This window comes from Neoarthrinium moseri (genome assembly GCF_022829205.1).
Source record: "Neoarthrinium moseri strain CBS 164.80 chromosome Unknown scaffold10_Wmoseri_CBS_16480, whole genome shotgun sequence".
In the NCBI taxonomy this organism is placed as follows: Eukaryota; Fungi; Ascomycota; class Sordariomycetes; order Amphisphaeriales; family Apiosporaceae; genus Neoarthrinium; species Neoarthrinium moseri.
In genome coordinates, this window is record NW_026055124.1 from 113,327 (window position 1) to 128,975 (window position 15,649).

The 15,649-nt window shown below is 55.1% G+C and overlaps 3 protein-coding genes across 3 annotated transcripts; 1 reads left to right on the plus strand and 2 right to left on the minus strand.

Annotated features, from left to right (window-relative positions):
* Positions 1-1,680: 1,680 nt before the first annotated feature.
* Positions 1,681-6,190, plus strand: JN550_003918 (uncharacterized protein; the record flags this gene model as incomplete). The annotated part of the gene is made up of 2 exons (XM_049315375.1): positions 1,681-6,033; positions 6,089-6,190. The coding sequence occupies 2 exons, from the start codon at positions 1,681-1,683 to the stop codon at positions 6,188-6,190; spliced, it is 4,455 nt and encodes a 1,484-aa protein (XP_049173940.1).
* A 552-nt stretch (positions 6,191-6,742) lies between these two features.
* Positions 6,743-9,887, minus strand: JN550_003919 (uncharacterized protein; the record flags this gene model as incomplete). The annotated part of the gene is made up of 5 exons (XM_049315376.1): positions 6,743-9,250; positions 9,304-9,455; positions 9,509-9,613; positions 9,670-9,725; positions 9,850-9,887. The coding sequence occupies 5 exons, from the start codon at positions 9,885-9,887 to the stop codon at positions 6,743-6,745; spliced, it is 2,859 nt and encodes a 952-aa protein (XP_049173941.1).
* Positions 9,888-10,471: 584 nt separating this feature from the next.
* Positions 10,472-15,449, minus strand: JN550_003920 (uncharacterized protein; the record flags this gene model as incomplete). The annotated part of the gene is made up of 2 exons (XM_049315377.1): positions 10,472-11,996; positions 12,049-15,449. 2 exons carry the CDS (start codon positions 15,447-15,449, stop codon positions 10,472-10,474), a joined length of 4,926 nt encoding a protein of 1,641 aa, XP_049173942.1.
* Positions 15,450-15,649: the final 200 nt, after the last annotated feature.

The window sequence follows — 15,649 nt, forward strand, 5'->3', positions numbered from 1 at the left end:
CGCTCTTTGCTCTGAAGGCCTGGTTTCGCGGATGGCTCCCTCGGGCATCCTTATGCATGATATGCATATGCTGTAGTGTTGAGACATGGGGGAAACAGATGCCGGTCGGTATGATTACGAGATGCAGATACTAACTAGTCTGTATAACCCGAGATTTGTTCGGATCTTATAAACTAGCGGAAAATGAGAAGAGGGAGAAAAAAAAAAAAGGCCACGCGTGTCCGTTTTTGTACAGGTGGTGGCCGTTCTTGTCCATGAAGCTATCTATCAACTTAGAGCCAAGAGCCATCCATCCATCCATCGAAGCCCGGAGTACCTAGGCTCGGGGCAAGGATCGACGGTCTGTGGAGCGCCAGTGCTTGAAGCTGATTGAAGGGGCCTGTCAGCTTCTGGTGGTCGCAGACGGTGGGCGACCCAAGCAAACCAAAGCGTCACTTGGCTCCCACTTTTCTGATTGATATCCGCTCGGCTGTGGGTGGTGGTGACTGGCGGGACTGGCAGCTGGACCAGCAGCACGGGCGCCCAGTGGTCAGGGTCGGTGAGGAGCCCGAGCCGGGCCCCACGGGCATCGTTCTGGTGGGTTTGGACAGGTTCCAGACCGTGCAGATCGTGCTGACCCTGGTATCCTCTGGGCCCCCGGGACCCCCCAAACCCAGGGCCCCCGAGCTGAGTCGCAGAAGTCGGTAACTCGACTAACTCGACCGATTTGATGGGCAATGCAGGTTGCTCGCTCGGGTTGGGATTGTCTTTTCTGTCTGCTCTCTGATGAATGACTGAGTTCCCGTCTCCCCTAAAGCACTGCTGCACCACCGTCTTGACTCGCTGGTGCTGTGTTTCAACTCATCTTTGCTCGAAATCCGTCCCCTGTAGAGACCCGCCTCGCGTGCGACATTGCTGTTGCTCCCATCCCATACGGTAAACCACACCCGTGTCTGTGTGTGCGTCCGACAGTGTTGCCAGTACTGCCCGGTGCTTCGTTTCGCTGCGACCTCTGCTCTCTCTTCCAGACCAGCCGTTTCCCGTACCTGCGTTCTGCGTCGTAGGGATCTCGCCGCTTGCCCTCCCGCACGCCGTATTGTTGCTGGGTTCCTGGCCTGCTCTGCGGTGCGCTCAGCGGCTGCTCTGCTCCCCACATCATTGCGTCCGACCCCTGCAACCGCAAACCGTCGATTCGATCGATCGTCGACACCTCGGCCACTTCTCTCTTGACACGATCGAGACGTACTGGCACCCGTCAGGAAGAGACGAGGGAAAGAGAAGAGAAGAGAAAAAAAAAAAAAGGCTTCTCCCAAACCGGCGCCTTTGTTGCTGTTCAGAACCCACACGGAACCTGGGCGATTTGTGCAGCGCCTCTTCTTGACAGCCCCGTCCGCCAGTTTAATGCGCCTACTGCGTGCTGAACTTGCCGGCAGAAGCGATCTCTGGGGCCCCCTCCAACTCCTCCGGCCGTCATCGTCATCCCATGTCCAGCACCCGACGAACCGCCTGCTGCCCGTCCTCATCCCCGTCCGTCCAGTCGGACACGCAGCCGAGGAGGACCTGTCGTCCCCAACCGCAACCGCAGCCATCGGACCGCGGCCTTTCATTGTTCAGATGCTAGGCTAACATCGGTGCTACCACCTGCTGCCACCCTCCGTCGCCGTCGCCGTCGCCAGTACAACGTCCGGACTCGACTACTTCATGACTTTGGAGGGCATTCAGGATTCTTCTGCTTTCCATGCGCTCCACGGGGACGTAGCGACGTCGTCATCTCCCGCAATCGACGCGTCCAGCTCTCGTCCTTCACCCCTCCGTCCACAGTCGAGCCCCTCCAATTCCGCCCCAATCGTACCAAGCCCGCTCTCGCAGTCCGCCATTCACCGCCGTGTGTTCGGCACCCAGCTCCCCGGCGCGCGAGATACAGAGGTTGCTCTAGGGGAATGGTCTGCTGAGATAGGACGCTATGGATTGAGCGCTGCTACAGCACAACGAGCAACTTTCTTTGGGGACCACACGGCCCGCCCCTCGGGGGATATCAGTGCGACCCCGTCAGTACCGCAGCTGCAGAAGAACAACCTGCGAACCCATGGGAAACGGCCCCTGGCTGACGATAGATACGGTAGTGACAACGCCCTCCGCCCGCGAATGAAAAAGGCTCGGACAGGGCCCGCGCCTTGGAAGATCGATCTTAGCGATTTCAAAGCCCCAGCAGCACCACCTCAGCTCGAGACCGTCACCTCGCCCCTGTTCTTCTCCCACAAGGAGAGGCCGCTGATGGAGAGACCGCTGTTGGCGAGGCCGCCGAGCGTGTCTGGCACCGAGGCGGTGGGAACCATGCTGAGCCGCGTGAGGGACTCGGCCGAAGTGACCACGCTCAAACTACCCAGAGGAACCGTGACCTCGGCCAGCCCGGCGAGGTCTTCGAGCACGCCAGGCAGTTGGTCTTCGATTGATGCCACGGGTTTGACCCGAAGCCCCGACGCTCAAGGATCGACCCCAGGCCTGCAGTTCCTTCAAGGTGTCGGTGTCCTCGAATTGCTAGAGAGAGACGACAGACCGACGTTCGTTATCGATGCGACAAACGCAACCCTTGTGTCTCCAGGGCCATTTCCCATTTTATATTCAAATCCTGCTCTTCAGGTCTCGAACAGCATTCGCCATGTTCTCGCCGGGGACTTCACAGAGGAGGAGGCCAAGAGTGATTTTCTCATGTTCAAGTCATGGGTGAAGAACGCGGGCGGTAACGCGGATGGCTTGGACATATTTCTGCCCTCGCTCCATTACGGCGGTTTCGATTGGACTTGCTCCGTTATCAGGAATCGTTTTCGTTTTGTCAGCGCCAACAGGAGTGCGGCTTCGATAGCTCGCACTTCTCCAGAGCCGCCGCTTGAGAGGGAGAACAGTGCCGAATCCCGCGCTCGGGCGCCCAGTCCAAATCCGCCGCCGAAAACGCCCAGCGATATCGCCGTACCTGATGCCCCCGACTATTTCAGCGGCGTGGCCATGAACGTGGATGCGCCAGGTTCTTTAGTGGGCAGTGATGTCGGTGACCAGGTGCTCATTCGCCGGCACAGCGATTACTCTTCGGAGGTGGCCTCGATTCCCTCCGAACAACCTTCCTTCGACTGGACACGGATCCCCCTGACTATGGACCTACCGTCCCACATCCAATTTGCCCGCTCACGAGACTGGGCGTCAACTCCCCTAGGACCAATCGAGGATTGGTCTGCCGACTTACGTGCTATGGCCAACATGGTCATGGGTAGTCCGCACCCAGCTGCCATGTACTGGGGTCCTGAACACATCGCAATATACAACGAGGCGTACGTGCCAATGGCGGGACAGAAACATCCGTCCCTCATGGGACAGAGCTACAAGGATGCTTGGGCCGAGATATGGCCCGAAATAGAGCCCGTATTCATCAGCGCCTGGCAGTCTGGGCAGGCTACCATGAAAAATGACCATCGCCTCATTGTGAACCGCGATGGTTTTGATGAAGAAACTTTTTTCTCATGGTCTATAGTGCCTCTTGTTGGCGAGGACGGCTGCGTCGTTGGGCTCTATAACCCCGCGTTTGAGAACACAAGGCGGAAGGTCGCCGAGAGAAGAATGCTTACTCTGCGAGAGGTCGGCGAGAAAACAGCCTTGGCGCGAGATGTCAGGAGTTTCTGGTGCCAAGTTCAGCAGGGGCTTGAGTTCAATGTGGATGACATTCCGTTCGCCCTGATTTACTCTGTATCCGAGGATAGCGAGAGTGACATGTCCTCAATGCACTCGGGGAGTTTGTCCAACCCGCCACAGCTGGTCTTGGAAGCTTCCTTGGGTGTCCCCTTGGGACATCCGTGCCTCATAAGTTCTGTCGACTTACGAACTAGTGTCGAAGGATTCGCCCCTTATATGAGGGATTCCATGGCTCAGGCCGGCGTCCCTATCGTTTTATCTAAGGAGGATGGAACGCTCGCAGAGGACACCATGGAAGGATTCGACTTCAGAGGAGAGGCTACCAATTGCCGATCCATCGTGATCTTCCCAATACACCCAACAACAGGCGGCGAAACTGTCGTTGGCTTTCTTGTCATGGGGTTGAACCCCCAGCGACCGTACGATGATGACTACCAACTTTTCATACATCTTTTGTCCAGACAACTCGCGACATCGTTAGCGTCCGTGGTTCTGTTCGAGGAGGAGATCCGTCGGGGGCAGAGAGCGGCACGTCTGGCCGCTTTAGATCGCCAGGAACTGACCAAGCAACTCCACTTGAGAACGCAAGAGGTGGAAGAGAGTGAGCTGAAATTTACCCGAATGGCCGAGTTCGCCCCTGTCGGCATGTTCATCGCAAATCACGAGGGCCTCATCGATTTCTGCAACGATCAATGGTGGGAGATTGCACAGCAACCCAGGGGCAATTACAATATCGACTCTTGGATGAATGAGGTGTACGACGAGGATCGGCCCGCGCTGGAAGAAGCTTGGGAAAGGTTGACAAAGGAAAAGGTCGCCATCACACATGAGTTCCGCTTCAAGCGCTCCCACGAGGACAGCGATAACGTCATTGAGAATTGGGTGCTGATGAGCGCCTACCCGGAGAAGTATTACGATGGCAGTACCAAGGAAATATTCGGCTGCATAACCAACATCTCGCAACAGAAACTTGCCGAGCAGATTCAGAACCAGCGTCGCCAGGAAGCGGTGGAACTCAAGCGGCAGCAGGAAAACTTCATTGACATAACAAGTCACGAGATGCGTAATCCACTGAGTGCCATTTTGCAATGCGCAGACGAAATCTCAGGCATACTGGCAACCTACCGGTCCAAGAACGATTTGACCCAAGACATCGAGGCGCTGAGGCTAGCACTGGAGGGCGCCTTGGAAGCAGCAAATACGATTACCCTCTGCGCAAGTCACCAGAAGAGGATTGTGGATGATATCCTGACACTTTCGAAGCTTGACTCACAACTTCTTCTTGTTACGCCAGTAGATGTTCAGCCGGTCGCCGTTGTCCAGCGCGTTTTGAAGATGTTTGAAGGAGAGCTGAACACGAACGGAATCGAGCTCACCTTCCAGGTAAAGAACCGCTACATCGACATGGGCGTTGACTGGGTCAAGCTAGATCCATCCCGCTTACTGCAAGTCTTGATCAATCTGATGACGAATGCCATTAAATTCACTCATTCCCGGGAGCAGCGCAACATTGTAGTCACTTTGGATGCATCCAAGGCTGTCTCGGAGAGGACCGATTCGCATATTTCCTTCTTCACTAGTGATCGTCCTGACAGAGGGGAGATCACCGACGATCCCGATTGGGGTACAGGCGAGAAACTCAACCTGCACTTTTCTGTCCGGGATACAGGCAGGGGTCTAGATGAGCACGAGACAAAGTTGCTCTTCCAACGGTTCTCCCAAGCGTCTCCACGCACCCATGTCCAATACGGCGGCTCGGGATTGGGCCTGTTCATCTCGCGGATCTTAACAGAACTGCAAGGAGGCCAGATAGGTGTGGATTCACAGAAGGGCGTTGGCAGCACTTTCTCGTTCTATGTGCAAAGTCGTAAATCCGAGGGCCCCAGCGACTATACTGTGGCATCCGCGCCGCCTCTTACGAGAGCTCCGGGCTCATCCACAACAATCGAAAACCGACAGCCGAAACTCGATGGCCGTTCCCAGCTTGCTAAAGCGAAAGCAACACCGAAGCCGCCAATCCCAGCTGGTCAACGCCTCTTTGACATATTAATCGTTGAAGACAATCTTGTGAATCAAAAGGTTCTCCAACGCCAGCTGAAGAATAGTGGCAACAACACACAAGTGGCAAACCATGGCGGAGAAGCCATCGATGTGATCAAGAGATCCCGGTTCTGGTCTGGTCAAGAAAGGACAGGTACTAATATCTCCGTCGTCCTTATGGATCTCGAGATGCCTGTCATGGACGGCATGACTTGTGCTCGTAAGATCCGGGAACTAGAGAGCCAAGGAACCATCGTCAGTCATATTCCTATCATTGCCGTCACGGCATACGCACGGCCTGAGCAGATCGAGGATGCCAAAGCCGCAGGAGTTGTAAGTTCACCCTCACCGCTTTTCTCAAATGTGCACAGCTGATTCTTTCCCCTAGGACGACGTGATTTCAAAGCCGTTCCGCATACCAGAGCTTATCCCCCGGATTGAACAGCTTATCAACAAGTATCCTCCCTCCGAGAGATTTCCGGCTTCGTAGAGAAGCCGGACGAGTGCAAGAGCTACTTGCTGCACATCCCGTAGACGTCCGCGTTCTGCAACCCGGGTCATTATTTCCGCTCCGCTGTTCTTTAGCGGAGTATCTTCTTCATGCAAGGCGTTCAGGTGGTTGGCCAATTTCAGGCCTACGGGCAGTAAAATGGGTTATGTCCGTCGCATCTTGGCGAGATTGGCGACTCATAGACAGGCTAAAATAGGGGTCGGGCTTCGCTGCCTTGCGGGATTCAAGCGTATATAGTACCAGCATATCATTGTTCATGGCCAGGGTCCATGTCTGGGCTAGACATTCGCATTTGGGCCATCGTCAACCCGGTGCGGTAGAATATGAACGAATAATCATGACACATCCCTAATATTTCTCGTGTCCACGATATGTTATGAGCGCCAGCTCAGTCCAAACGTGTTTGTCATATCTTTTGATGGCCTCTTGACTTATCTGCATGGCCATATCTATAAACTCTATGCAAATGTTTAAATACTAATATTACAGGTACAAAATCGCCATGGACGATGGGTTTACAAACGGCAAGGCTCACGACCCTTGCTTCAGGGTAAACTTCATGTTGTCCCTATCCTCGTTGATCACTCTGCCCCATTCGAGGAGCAGTCTGAACCAATAAATCTCCATATCCTCGCGCCGGAGGACCTTGTCCGCCCATTTGCGGCCCTGCTCCGAGATCCAGCGCCCGTCGTCCATCCGCTGCTGCATCAGCGGCTGGCGGCCGTTGATCTTCCCGCGCCCCGTGAGGCCGGTGAAGTAGGCCAGCGTGTTGTGGAGGCCGTGGTAGCGGATGTCGATGGGCACGAAGTGGGACCAGGGCATGATGCGATCTGTGTACCATTCGCGGAAGATCGTGCTGATGAACGGGACGCTGTTTGCGCGGATCAAGGAAAGCGTGTCTGGAGAGGGCCCGTCGGCGGTATCGAGGAGCATGACATAGCGATTGTTCAGAGCATCCTGCCTGGGGCGCATGGGCAAGTTCTCACTCTGCACCATCTGGCAGCTGGGACCATCGCATTTCTCAGGGAATATGTAAGAGACCTCCATAGGGAGGATCTGGTTCATTTCGCTGGTCCTCACCTGCTCATATACGTATCTGGTCTCTTTCCCTGATTTGGTACTGATTATCAGGGATTGCTTGAGTGAATCGCTGGCTTGATTAATCAAGTGCACCAGGCGATTTCGATGGCCTCCGTGAAGCGACTGATGTGTGACCGGCTGTTCCTCTGGTTCTTGCTGCCAGATAAGCTTTTCTTCCTTGGTGTGGAAGGCCTTTGTGTCAGGTTCATGACTGACATTGGACCGGATCAGCGGTACGATGATGTCATTAAAGCTGTCCGTCTTGGACCTGCTGAATAGGGGCAACAGATCCTGATATAGCTCATAACGATGAGGAATTGTGTGGAAATCGTGTAGATGGAAGACATCGGGTTGGTAACAAACATCAAGGGAATGCCACCAGTCGAGCACCACTGGACCCCGTGAATGATGTTCTGCGCAGGACGCACAATGGTCCCGTACGTTCCAGGACACGCCTGCTCGGGTTTTGGAACCAGGGGGACAAGCGAGAGCCTGCAGGTGGTGGAAGTCTTTGGTTGTCACGTACGGGCGGGCTGTCGATTTCGGAGCGGCCTTGAAAGCTGAGCCTCCACTGTTCTCGAGAGGTTTCGAATCATCCGCTTGTCGCGGATCGATAGCACGAGAAAGAAGCTTTAGCTTCGACTTGGTCCCAGCCTGCTTGAGGCGGTTAATGTCCTCCCACGGGACCAGTATCCTGGGACGTTCTTGCAGGTTGATGGCAATTGACATCTCCGGGAGGTGCTGTGAAAACGAAGATATCATCGATACTGCGTCGTCAAGAATAAGCCTTTGCGATGGGTCGGCTGGCTGATTGTGGTAAGCCTTGCCATCCACAATCTTGATAATGCCAACGTCCGGTAAAGCCTTGACGACCTCCAAGCCTTCTTGGATCTTTGAGGGCTTCATACCCCAAAAAGGCAGGACGTCTTTATCTATTTGATCAAATTTGTCGATAATGGCAGACTTGCGCTGTAAGGCAAACTCGAACCACTTGTCATAATTTGCTGGTGGGTCGCGCCCGTTATGCCGTTCCTTGTATTCTGAGACTGCTGCAGTGATCGTATCGCTGGTCGCCGCATAGCGAAGCCATCTGTCTGTCTCCACTCGGCTTTCATAGATCAACTCATTAACATGGTGCTGCTTCATGATGGGATTCCTGAGCAGAGCCTTGACCGTGGCAGTGATGACCAGAGCGATTATGAGAAGGAGGAGAAAGATCCTCCGAATATACATGATCGACCGCATATTGCAGGCAAAGGTGAAGATGACGTAACCTGCTGAAATGAAGGAGAGGGCCACTAAAGGCTGAATCTTGGAAGTTTGCAGATATGTACCATATCGCAATACCTCTCGTGAGGCGGCGATGCTGCTGCAGACAAAAGTAGTTGTACCGGCTAACGGCAGAGGGGGCGAGTCGGACATCCACAACACTGCAGATACAGCCAAGATAGCACACGTAATGCCATGGCTTAAGATATCGAAGATGAAGATAGAATCCAGTCCTAGGTTCGACTGCGCGTTGAAGATCGAGCGGCGTTGGACAATCCGCGTTGACAGCCACAGAATACCTGTTGCTGTGGAGGACACAGCCAGGATTGCGCTCAGTGTACGCAGTCGGCCCTTCGTCGTTCTCGCCCACGAGAAAACTCTCCACAAGAGAACAATGATGGTGGCATCCATGAACACGCCAGCCCACTGGAGGAAGGTGATCCAAGAGGCACTGTCGGAGTATGTGGAGCAGATGTAAGAAGACCTGGTTGCGAATTGGCTGGCCGAGAAGACACCGTACGTGAAGATTGAAGTGCCGAGGAGCAAGGTCAAGTGGGAGTGCTTTATCCAGTCCAAGACATCCTCCCAGCAGTCACCCCATGGATCTTCGGGCTCATCGGACTGCACTGGTGGAGGAACCTTTTGGTTGAAGAAAAACTCATGAAGCGCCAGTAATAGGGGCAGAAACGCCTACCGTTTGTCAGGGACAATGTGTTTCCAGGGCGGGTTTGGCTGCCACTAACCTCAATACCATGTGCTGTGCACTGGAAGTCGTGTACTACGCTGTAAAGGACCTCCAGGCGCACTACAATGAGAAGTATAATACACGGGACATAGAAGCGACGGGGCCGCTGCGGGAGAGAGGACTTCATGCCCTTGAAGACAGCTTCCGAATCTACCACAATATCAGAAACCGGTCATGCAGATCATTCATGTCAATTCACTCACCAAACCGGCCATCCGCACCTGGGAGCCGTTTCGAGAAGAAGCTCAGGCCGAAAGCCACGGCGCCGGAGACTAGTAAGACAAGACATGCAGAAAGCCGGGGTCGTTCTGCACGAGGTCAGCTAACGGCGGTTATTGAGAATTGTGCTCGGCTCACGACTTACCCGTGAGGAATTGTTTATATAAAGAGTAGTAGAGCCACATAAACGACGCAAGGAAGCTGCCCGGTGTGCGTCAGTCAAGTTGGCCCGTATGCATGGATGTATCCAAAGTATACAAAAAGCGGGTCCCGGCGACGGGAACTCAGGGGGGAAATACAAAGATGCAGAGGCTCTCTCACTCACCAAACGCCTGCTAGCCGTGAACCGCCATCCCCGGCCATCGGAGCAGCATCGGCAGCGGGACTGCCCGGATGCGATCAATTGTCTCTTGGGATGATATCGAGGCCCTTTGTTAGGTACGCATTGCCAGCATGGAGAGGTGGCCTCGTCAAAAAAGCGATGCCAAACGACTTTGCAGGTTGCTGGGTAAGAAAGTTCGAATCCCTTGAGGCTCAGCCCATACCTAGGTACTCTCTGATCGTAGGTCGGCTGTGGCGGTGCCAGGGATGCTCAGGGGCCCGCGACGCGTAAACAGTGTATGACGTACGCTAATCCGTTATGTAGACTGTGCGAATACTGTGTTTGGCGACTAACATCATCGTCCACTCCTCAATCCGACTACCGTATAGCACGACGAGTTGTCACCCTATGCCTACATACATACCTACCAAATCGAGTAGTCACCAGAGATATGCAAATGATAGCAGTCATCATCATAAATATTCATTCAGAAGCGTGACTAGTTCAAATCAAAGCACACAACGCCCAACTCCCAGCCTGCAATGCCAATTTTCTTCAATGCGCATTTCTTTCAAATGGTTACCGTGTTCCTCTTCTCCAAGCCCAGCACTCATTCAAAAGAGGGCTATTCGCCATAGGCACGGTGATGTCGGTACTGGCTTCCTTTGTCGCGACCGTTTGCACTGAACAATCTTTTGAGTGTACCACCTCGACTCGGCGCTGGGCCCTCGATGCCAGCATTGCCATTGTCGACTTCAATTGAGGGTTCATGTGAAACCTCGGAGCCTTCCGAGCCTTCCTCTCCCATGTACTCGTACTCCAGCTTTGGTACCAGCAAGCGGTATGGCACTGTGATACCCGCTGGGTCTTTCGGGTTTACTTCGACATTCAGCTGGATATCCAGAGCCCCCTCGACGTCAACTTCATATCGCTCGGCTCCCTTCTTCAACTGCTTTGCGCTCAGGCCGGTCGGCGTGCGGTGGAAAGGTCTCGGTGCAGGTGGTGTTGCAAGGGAGTCTGGAGTATAATCACCACCACGAGAGTGTGAGGCAGGTAGAGTAGACGCACGATGCGGTACCCTCGCTGTCACCGAGAAGTAAGAGTCATCACCTGTGGTGTACTCCGCCGCCTCGCGAGCATTGCTGGCACCACCGCGGAGACCCATGCGCGCGAGTTTATTGCCATGTGTGCCCCCAGGTCCCTCAAAAGCTGTTGGCCGGGTACGTCGTTGAAGCGGAGGCGTCACATTGTAGAGATCGTCATCACGATCATCATCGCTTTCGGCACCCCAGTTGCCATTGATGCCACCGTCGTCAGCGTTGTGATCCATCGACGGTCGCCGGCCAAAGAAGCTCCTCTTAGGACCGGTCTTATCGCCACGACCAAGGGACAGGGTTCGCATCAACTTTCCAGGACGTTTTTCTGGTCCAGACAAAGATCCTCGGCGAGAAAACGACCGGAAAATGCCTCCAGAGACAGGCGGGCGAGACCTGTCTTTCTCATCTGGCACGTCGGGGCGATAGGAAGGGCCACGTTGTTTTGACATCGAGAGCTTTCGGAATATTCCACCGCGGGTAGCCGGCGGCGTGCCCTCTGGGGTGTAGCCAAAGTCTTCCGGTGGGGGAGTTGGAGGTGGTGTGTGCCCTGGAACATAAGATCGAATTTGACACCAATTGCGGTGAGGAAGAAGCCGTTTGTTGTTGCGGGGTTTGCCATCAACGCCTGTCATGAAAATGGGTATCATATCCTCGTCGGTCTCCTTGTCGAAGTGATGGACTTTGTTTCGCTTGTTTAGGATATCGGCCATGAGGTCGGGAGGGGGCGTATTTGCGATCGCTGACGAGATAACGTTGGGCATGTAGCGGAAATCTCGGTGTTTGGGAATATGAAGCTTGGGGTTGGAGTAGAACTGTCCGATGGCAGCTAAATGGACGTCACCGCTGAGAATCGTGATCCGCACCGACTTATCAGCGGCAAGATCCTGAAGGTCCTCAATGACATATTTTCGCTCATCCTTGTGGTTTTTCGCGGTCCAGTGGTCGTCAAGGTCATCAAGGACTTCGACGCCTCCATCGAAGTTATTGAGGAAGTTGCCGAGAAGCCCAGCCTTCCCTAGGGCTTTGACCGGATCCATAAGCCTTGAAGTCAATCTTGCAGTGTGTCAGTGACATTCACATTCCAGCTCCAATTTGAGTGACTTACATATTCTCCAGCCAGACCAGCCGAGGGTAGGCAATCGGAACACCGAGCAAAACCAGCAGATGCTTGGTTTCGCCTTTGATGATCTCGGCGTAGCACCGGTCGATGAGCTTCTTCCATGTATCCTCCCGTATTACATCATCTCTTGTGCGCTCAGTGCGCGCATCCACGGCAAGCAAGGCAAGATCTGAACCGAGTGACATATACAGACTGCGGCTCAACTCCTGAATGTACGGCCCAGGTTTACAACCAAGAACCCAACTTGGCTCTGTTTCCTCGCCCTCGCCCACGACGCTCTGGTGCTGAAACAGCATATAGTACTTGAAAGCAACAGCACCGAGGCCTGAGAATACAGGTGACCTCATAAAATGATCTGGATAGGAGCCAAAACCGTCAATGATGTCGTGGTCGTCGTACATGTTGACCATGGGAATTTGTGAGTTCGCCAGGCCGAATAGGCCCTGTGAAAACCACATGGAGTATCTGTCTAGGTAGAACGTCTCCAATTCGTCCTGTAACTCTGTAGTGAAGGGCGCATTGTGCTTATGCAGGGGGTTTCTGATATCCAACCATTCTCTGAAGATCTCGGCCTGCCTCATCACCGCATCATTGTAGATCTGGTCGCCTCCTCCAATCATAACATGGAACGGCTGCGTTTGGTGAGTATTGAGGACATCACGCCACATTGGGTCAGGTCCGCTGAGGTCGTCTGGCTTGACGCTGAGGCTGAAACCGTTGCAGCTGTGAAACATGACATTCATGGACTGGCCACGAGCGGGAACCCAGAAGCCTGTGGAAGGACCACGGTTGATGCGGTAGGCTATGCGCTGCTGCTTATCACGAAGTTCAACCTCGATGTTGAACCTCCAGAATGTGCAGCCCCTCTCAGCGTGTAATCGGAAACCACGCACATCCTTATACTTCCCGAGCTTCTCGCCGTCGACCTGAATACGTTTTCTGCGGCTTGTAAACGATCCAGGCGCATCCGGTGCGTTGTCGAAGTCAGTTGCTGTCCTCGTGACCTCAAACAGCCCGTCATCCGGCTCAAGCACAGATGCGTCCTTGGCCTCCTCGAGGTGTTCGACAGGTCTGACGTAGTAGGTTTCTCCACGTCGGCCGATTTTGGGCAGCCCAGCTATGGGGTCGACATATTCTGGCAGCAGAGCCTGCTCACCCTTCAGCTCGGCCGGGGGTGGGGGTAGGAGGTCAATGGGCTGAACAAATAGCCGCAGAGTAGGCATAATCTCATAGGAGCTCTCGGAGTCCTGGGTGACAATCATGATCGACCCTCTCCAGATTTCTTTGTCGGCCAGTGTGCCACTGCGATTGCGCACAGGTGTCTTTTCATGCCGGATGCCACAGTATCTCAATAAGGGGCCGCACTTCAGATAGAGAGCTGGTTTGAACCTGGTGGGAGCCTGAGTCTCATCGTATTCACCATCAAAGGCCTCCGCCTTCTGAGGCCTCGAGGACATGCTGTCTCTTCGCTTTCCACCATCCTCCCACCACGCTGTGTCCTTACCAACGGTGGTTTCGGGAGGTGCGGGTACCTCTGCTGTGATATCAAGCAGCGCACCCGAGAGAGTGCCCACTGTTGCCTTCTTCCACTCGTCGAGGTACTTGGGAGGCTTGTACATACCCTGGCCCGGCTGCAGCTTCTCCCTATGAAAATACTCTCGGAAGTGATGATGTTGGCTGCTAGTATCAGATTCATCATCGTGATGTCCGAGCACCCCAGGTTGTTGATCAGGGAATTTGACTGATTTGACACCATTGCCGTTTACTCGGCCAGAATGGGTCTCCTGGGAAGGAGGTGGTTGATTCCTGTTACCGAGAGATGCAGATCGACCCAAGCCAATGGCAGCTGCAAAACCCCTAGGCCGGCTCGGCTCCTCATAATCATCGTATTCGTCAAATTGCTTGCCCCTTGCCACAGGTCTCTCGACATCGTTGTGCGGAACCGGAGGCGGTTTTTTGAGCGTTGAGCCGGTGGATCGGGATCGTGAAACTCCAATTGCACCAGTATGCTGCGGTTCCTGGGTTTCCTCAGCACGACTTATGGCCGGAAACCTCTCCTCTGCCTCCACGCGCTTGCTGTACCAAGGGTCGCCGGGAGGGTTTTTCCTAAGCTTATTACTGCCAGTGCGGGCGAGAGCTATTCCTCCGCCAGGTGTTGTGACCGGAGACGATGCATCCGGCGAAGCACTATCGCCGCCTTGAGGTACGGCCACATCGGTCTTGGCTGCCCTATCCCGAAAACTCAAGTTACGCTGAGGCAGGTCGGATTTTGCGGTCTCGGACACACTGCGGTTTTTGGGCACAGGTATGTGGGACCTTGGGGACCGGCCGGCAGATTCAACTGTCCTGCCCTCGCCCGGCGTACCATGTGCGATTGGGTCTGTTCGTATCGACAATGCGTGGGCATCACGCGGGTCGGCGATAGCAGGCCGCTGTCTTTCCCCTTGTCCAACTGAAGGTCTTCGGTCTCTGAAACGAACTTGGTGGCCAACTGGACGATCGGGGCTGGTGGCTGTAGGATCGAAGCCCGGCTGGGCTGCCGCGGCGGCGGCGGCCCTCTCACGAGCGCGCCGCTCAGCGGCCTCAACCCGAGCCCGTTTTTCTTCTTTGGTGATGCTGTCGAGCGTCAGCTCAAGCTTCTGTAGTGGTGACCGGTCGTCTGCCCACTTGTCGCGCTTCCCCTCGGGCTCGAGCGAGTCCCTCCTACGAGAGGACAGAGCCCTGTCTAAGCCTTGTGCGTCCGCAGACCGCCTCGCAGACTCACGCCTCCCGTTGTCTACGCCTGAGCCACTAGCTGCCCGTCTCGCTCTACGCACCGCGAGATCGTCGTCGAAATGCCGCGGGCTTGCATCCGTGTCCATATCGACGGCAGCTTTTGCTTGGGCCATGGAGCGGTGAGCAGATGGTGGCGGTCCAGGTTGGCCCGAGGCATTGAAGGTGTAAGGCGAGTTGCGACCACTGCCGAGAGGATCTCGGTAGCTAATTGGGGGTGCCCTTGGAACGTCTGGGGCGGCAGGCGGTGTTGCGCGCGCAGCTTCCTGTAGCAGGTCGTCCTGGTTCCGCGCGCTCCTCCTCTTGCGCTTGTCTGACAGCTCCGACGGGTAGCTATTCTGGCCGTAGGAGAGTGAGGGAGGCCGAGGCGCCAGTCCAGCACCGCGGAAGCTCGACGCCACGGGGGACTCTAGGGGACTGTACGTGGATTCAGTAGGAGCGTCGGTCAGTTGGGTCTGGATCGAGGCACGATTCGACCTGGGCTGCGTGGGAGCGGGGGCTACGGCGGCATCCAATGACTGCCTGCGACGGTGAGCCTGAGTATAGTCTTCCGACGGACGACGGGTCTTGGTAGGCAAATGGCCCCAGTAGGGCGCAGTCCCAGACCCAGACATGACGGGCAAACGACCGGGCTCGCTGGCAGGCAGTGACAGCAAACAGCTAGGTCTACGACGGAGGGTTCAAGGAGCGTGATTGGGCTTCAAGCTGGGAAACGGGTGCGATTGGCCGCCCAGCCGCGGGTCTTGGGGGGGTCTGGCAGCGACGGGAGATGTCTATTATAACTCGTGCGTTGTGCGATGGCCGGCAACCTGTG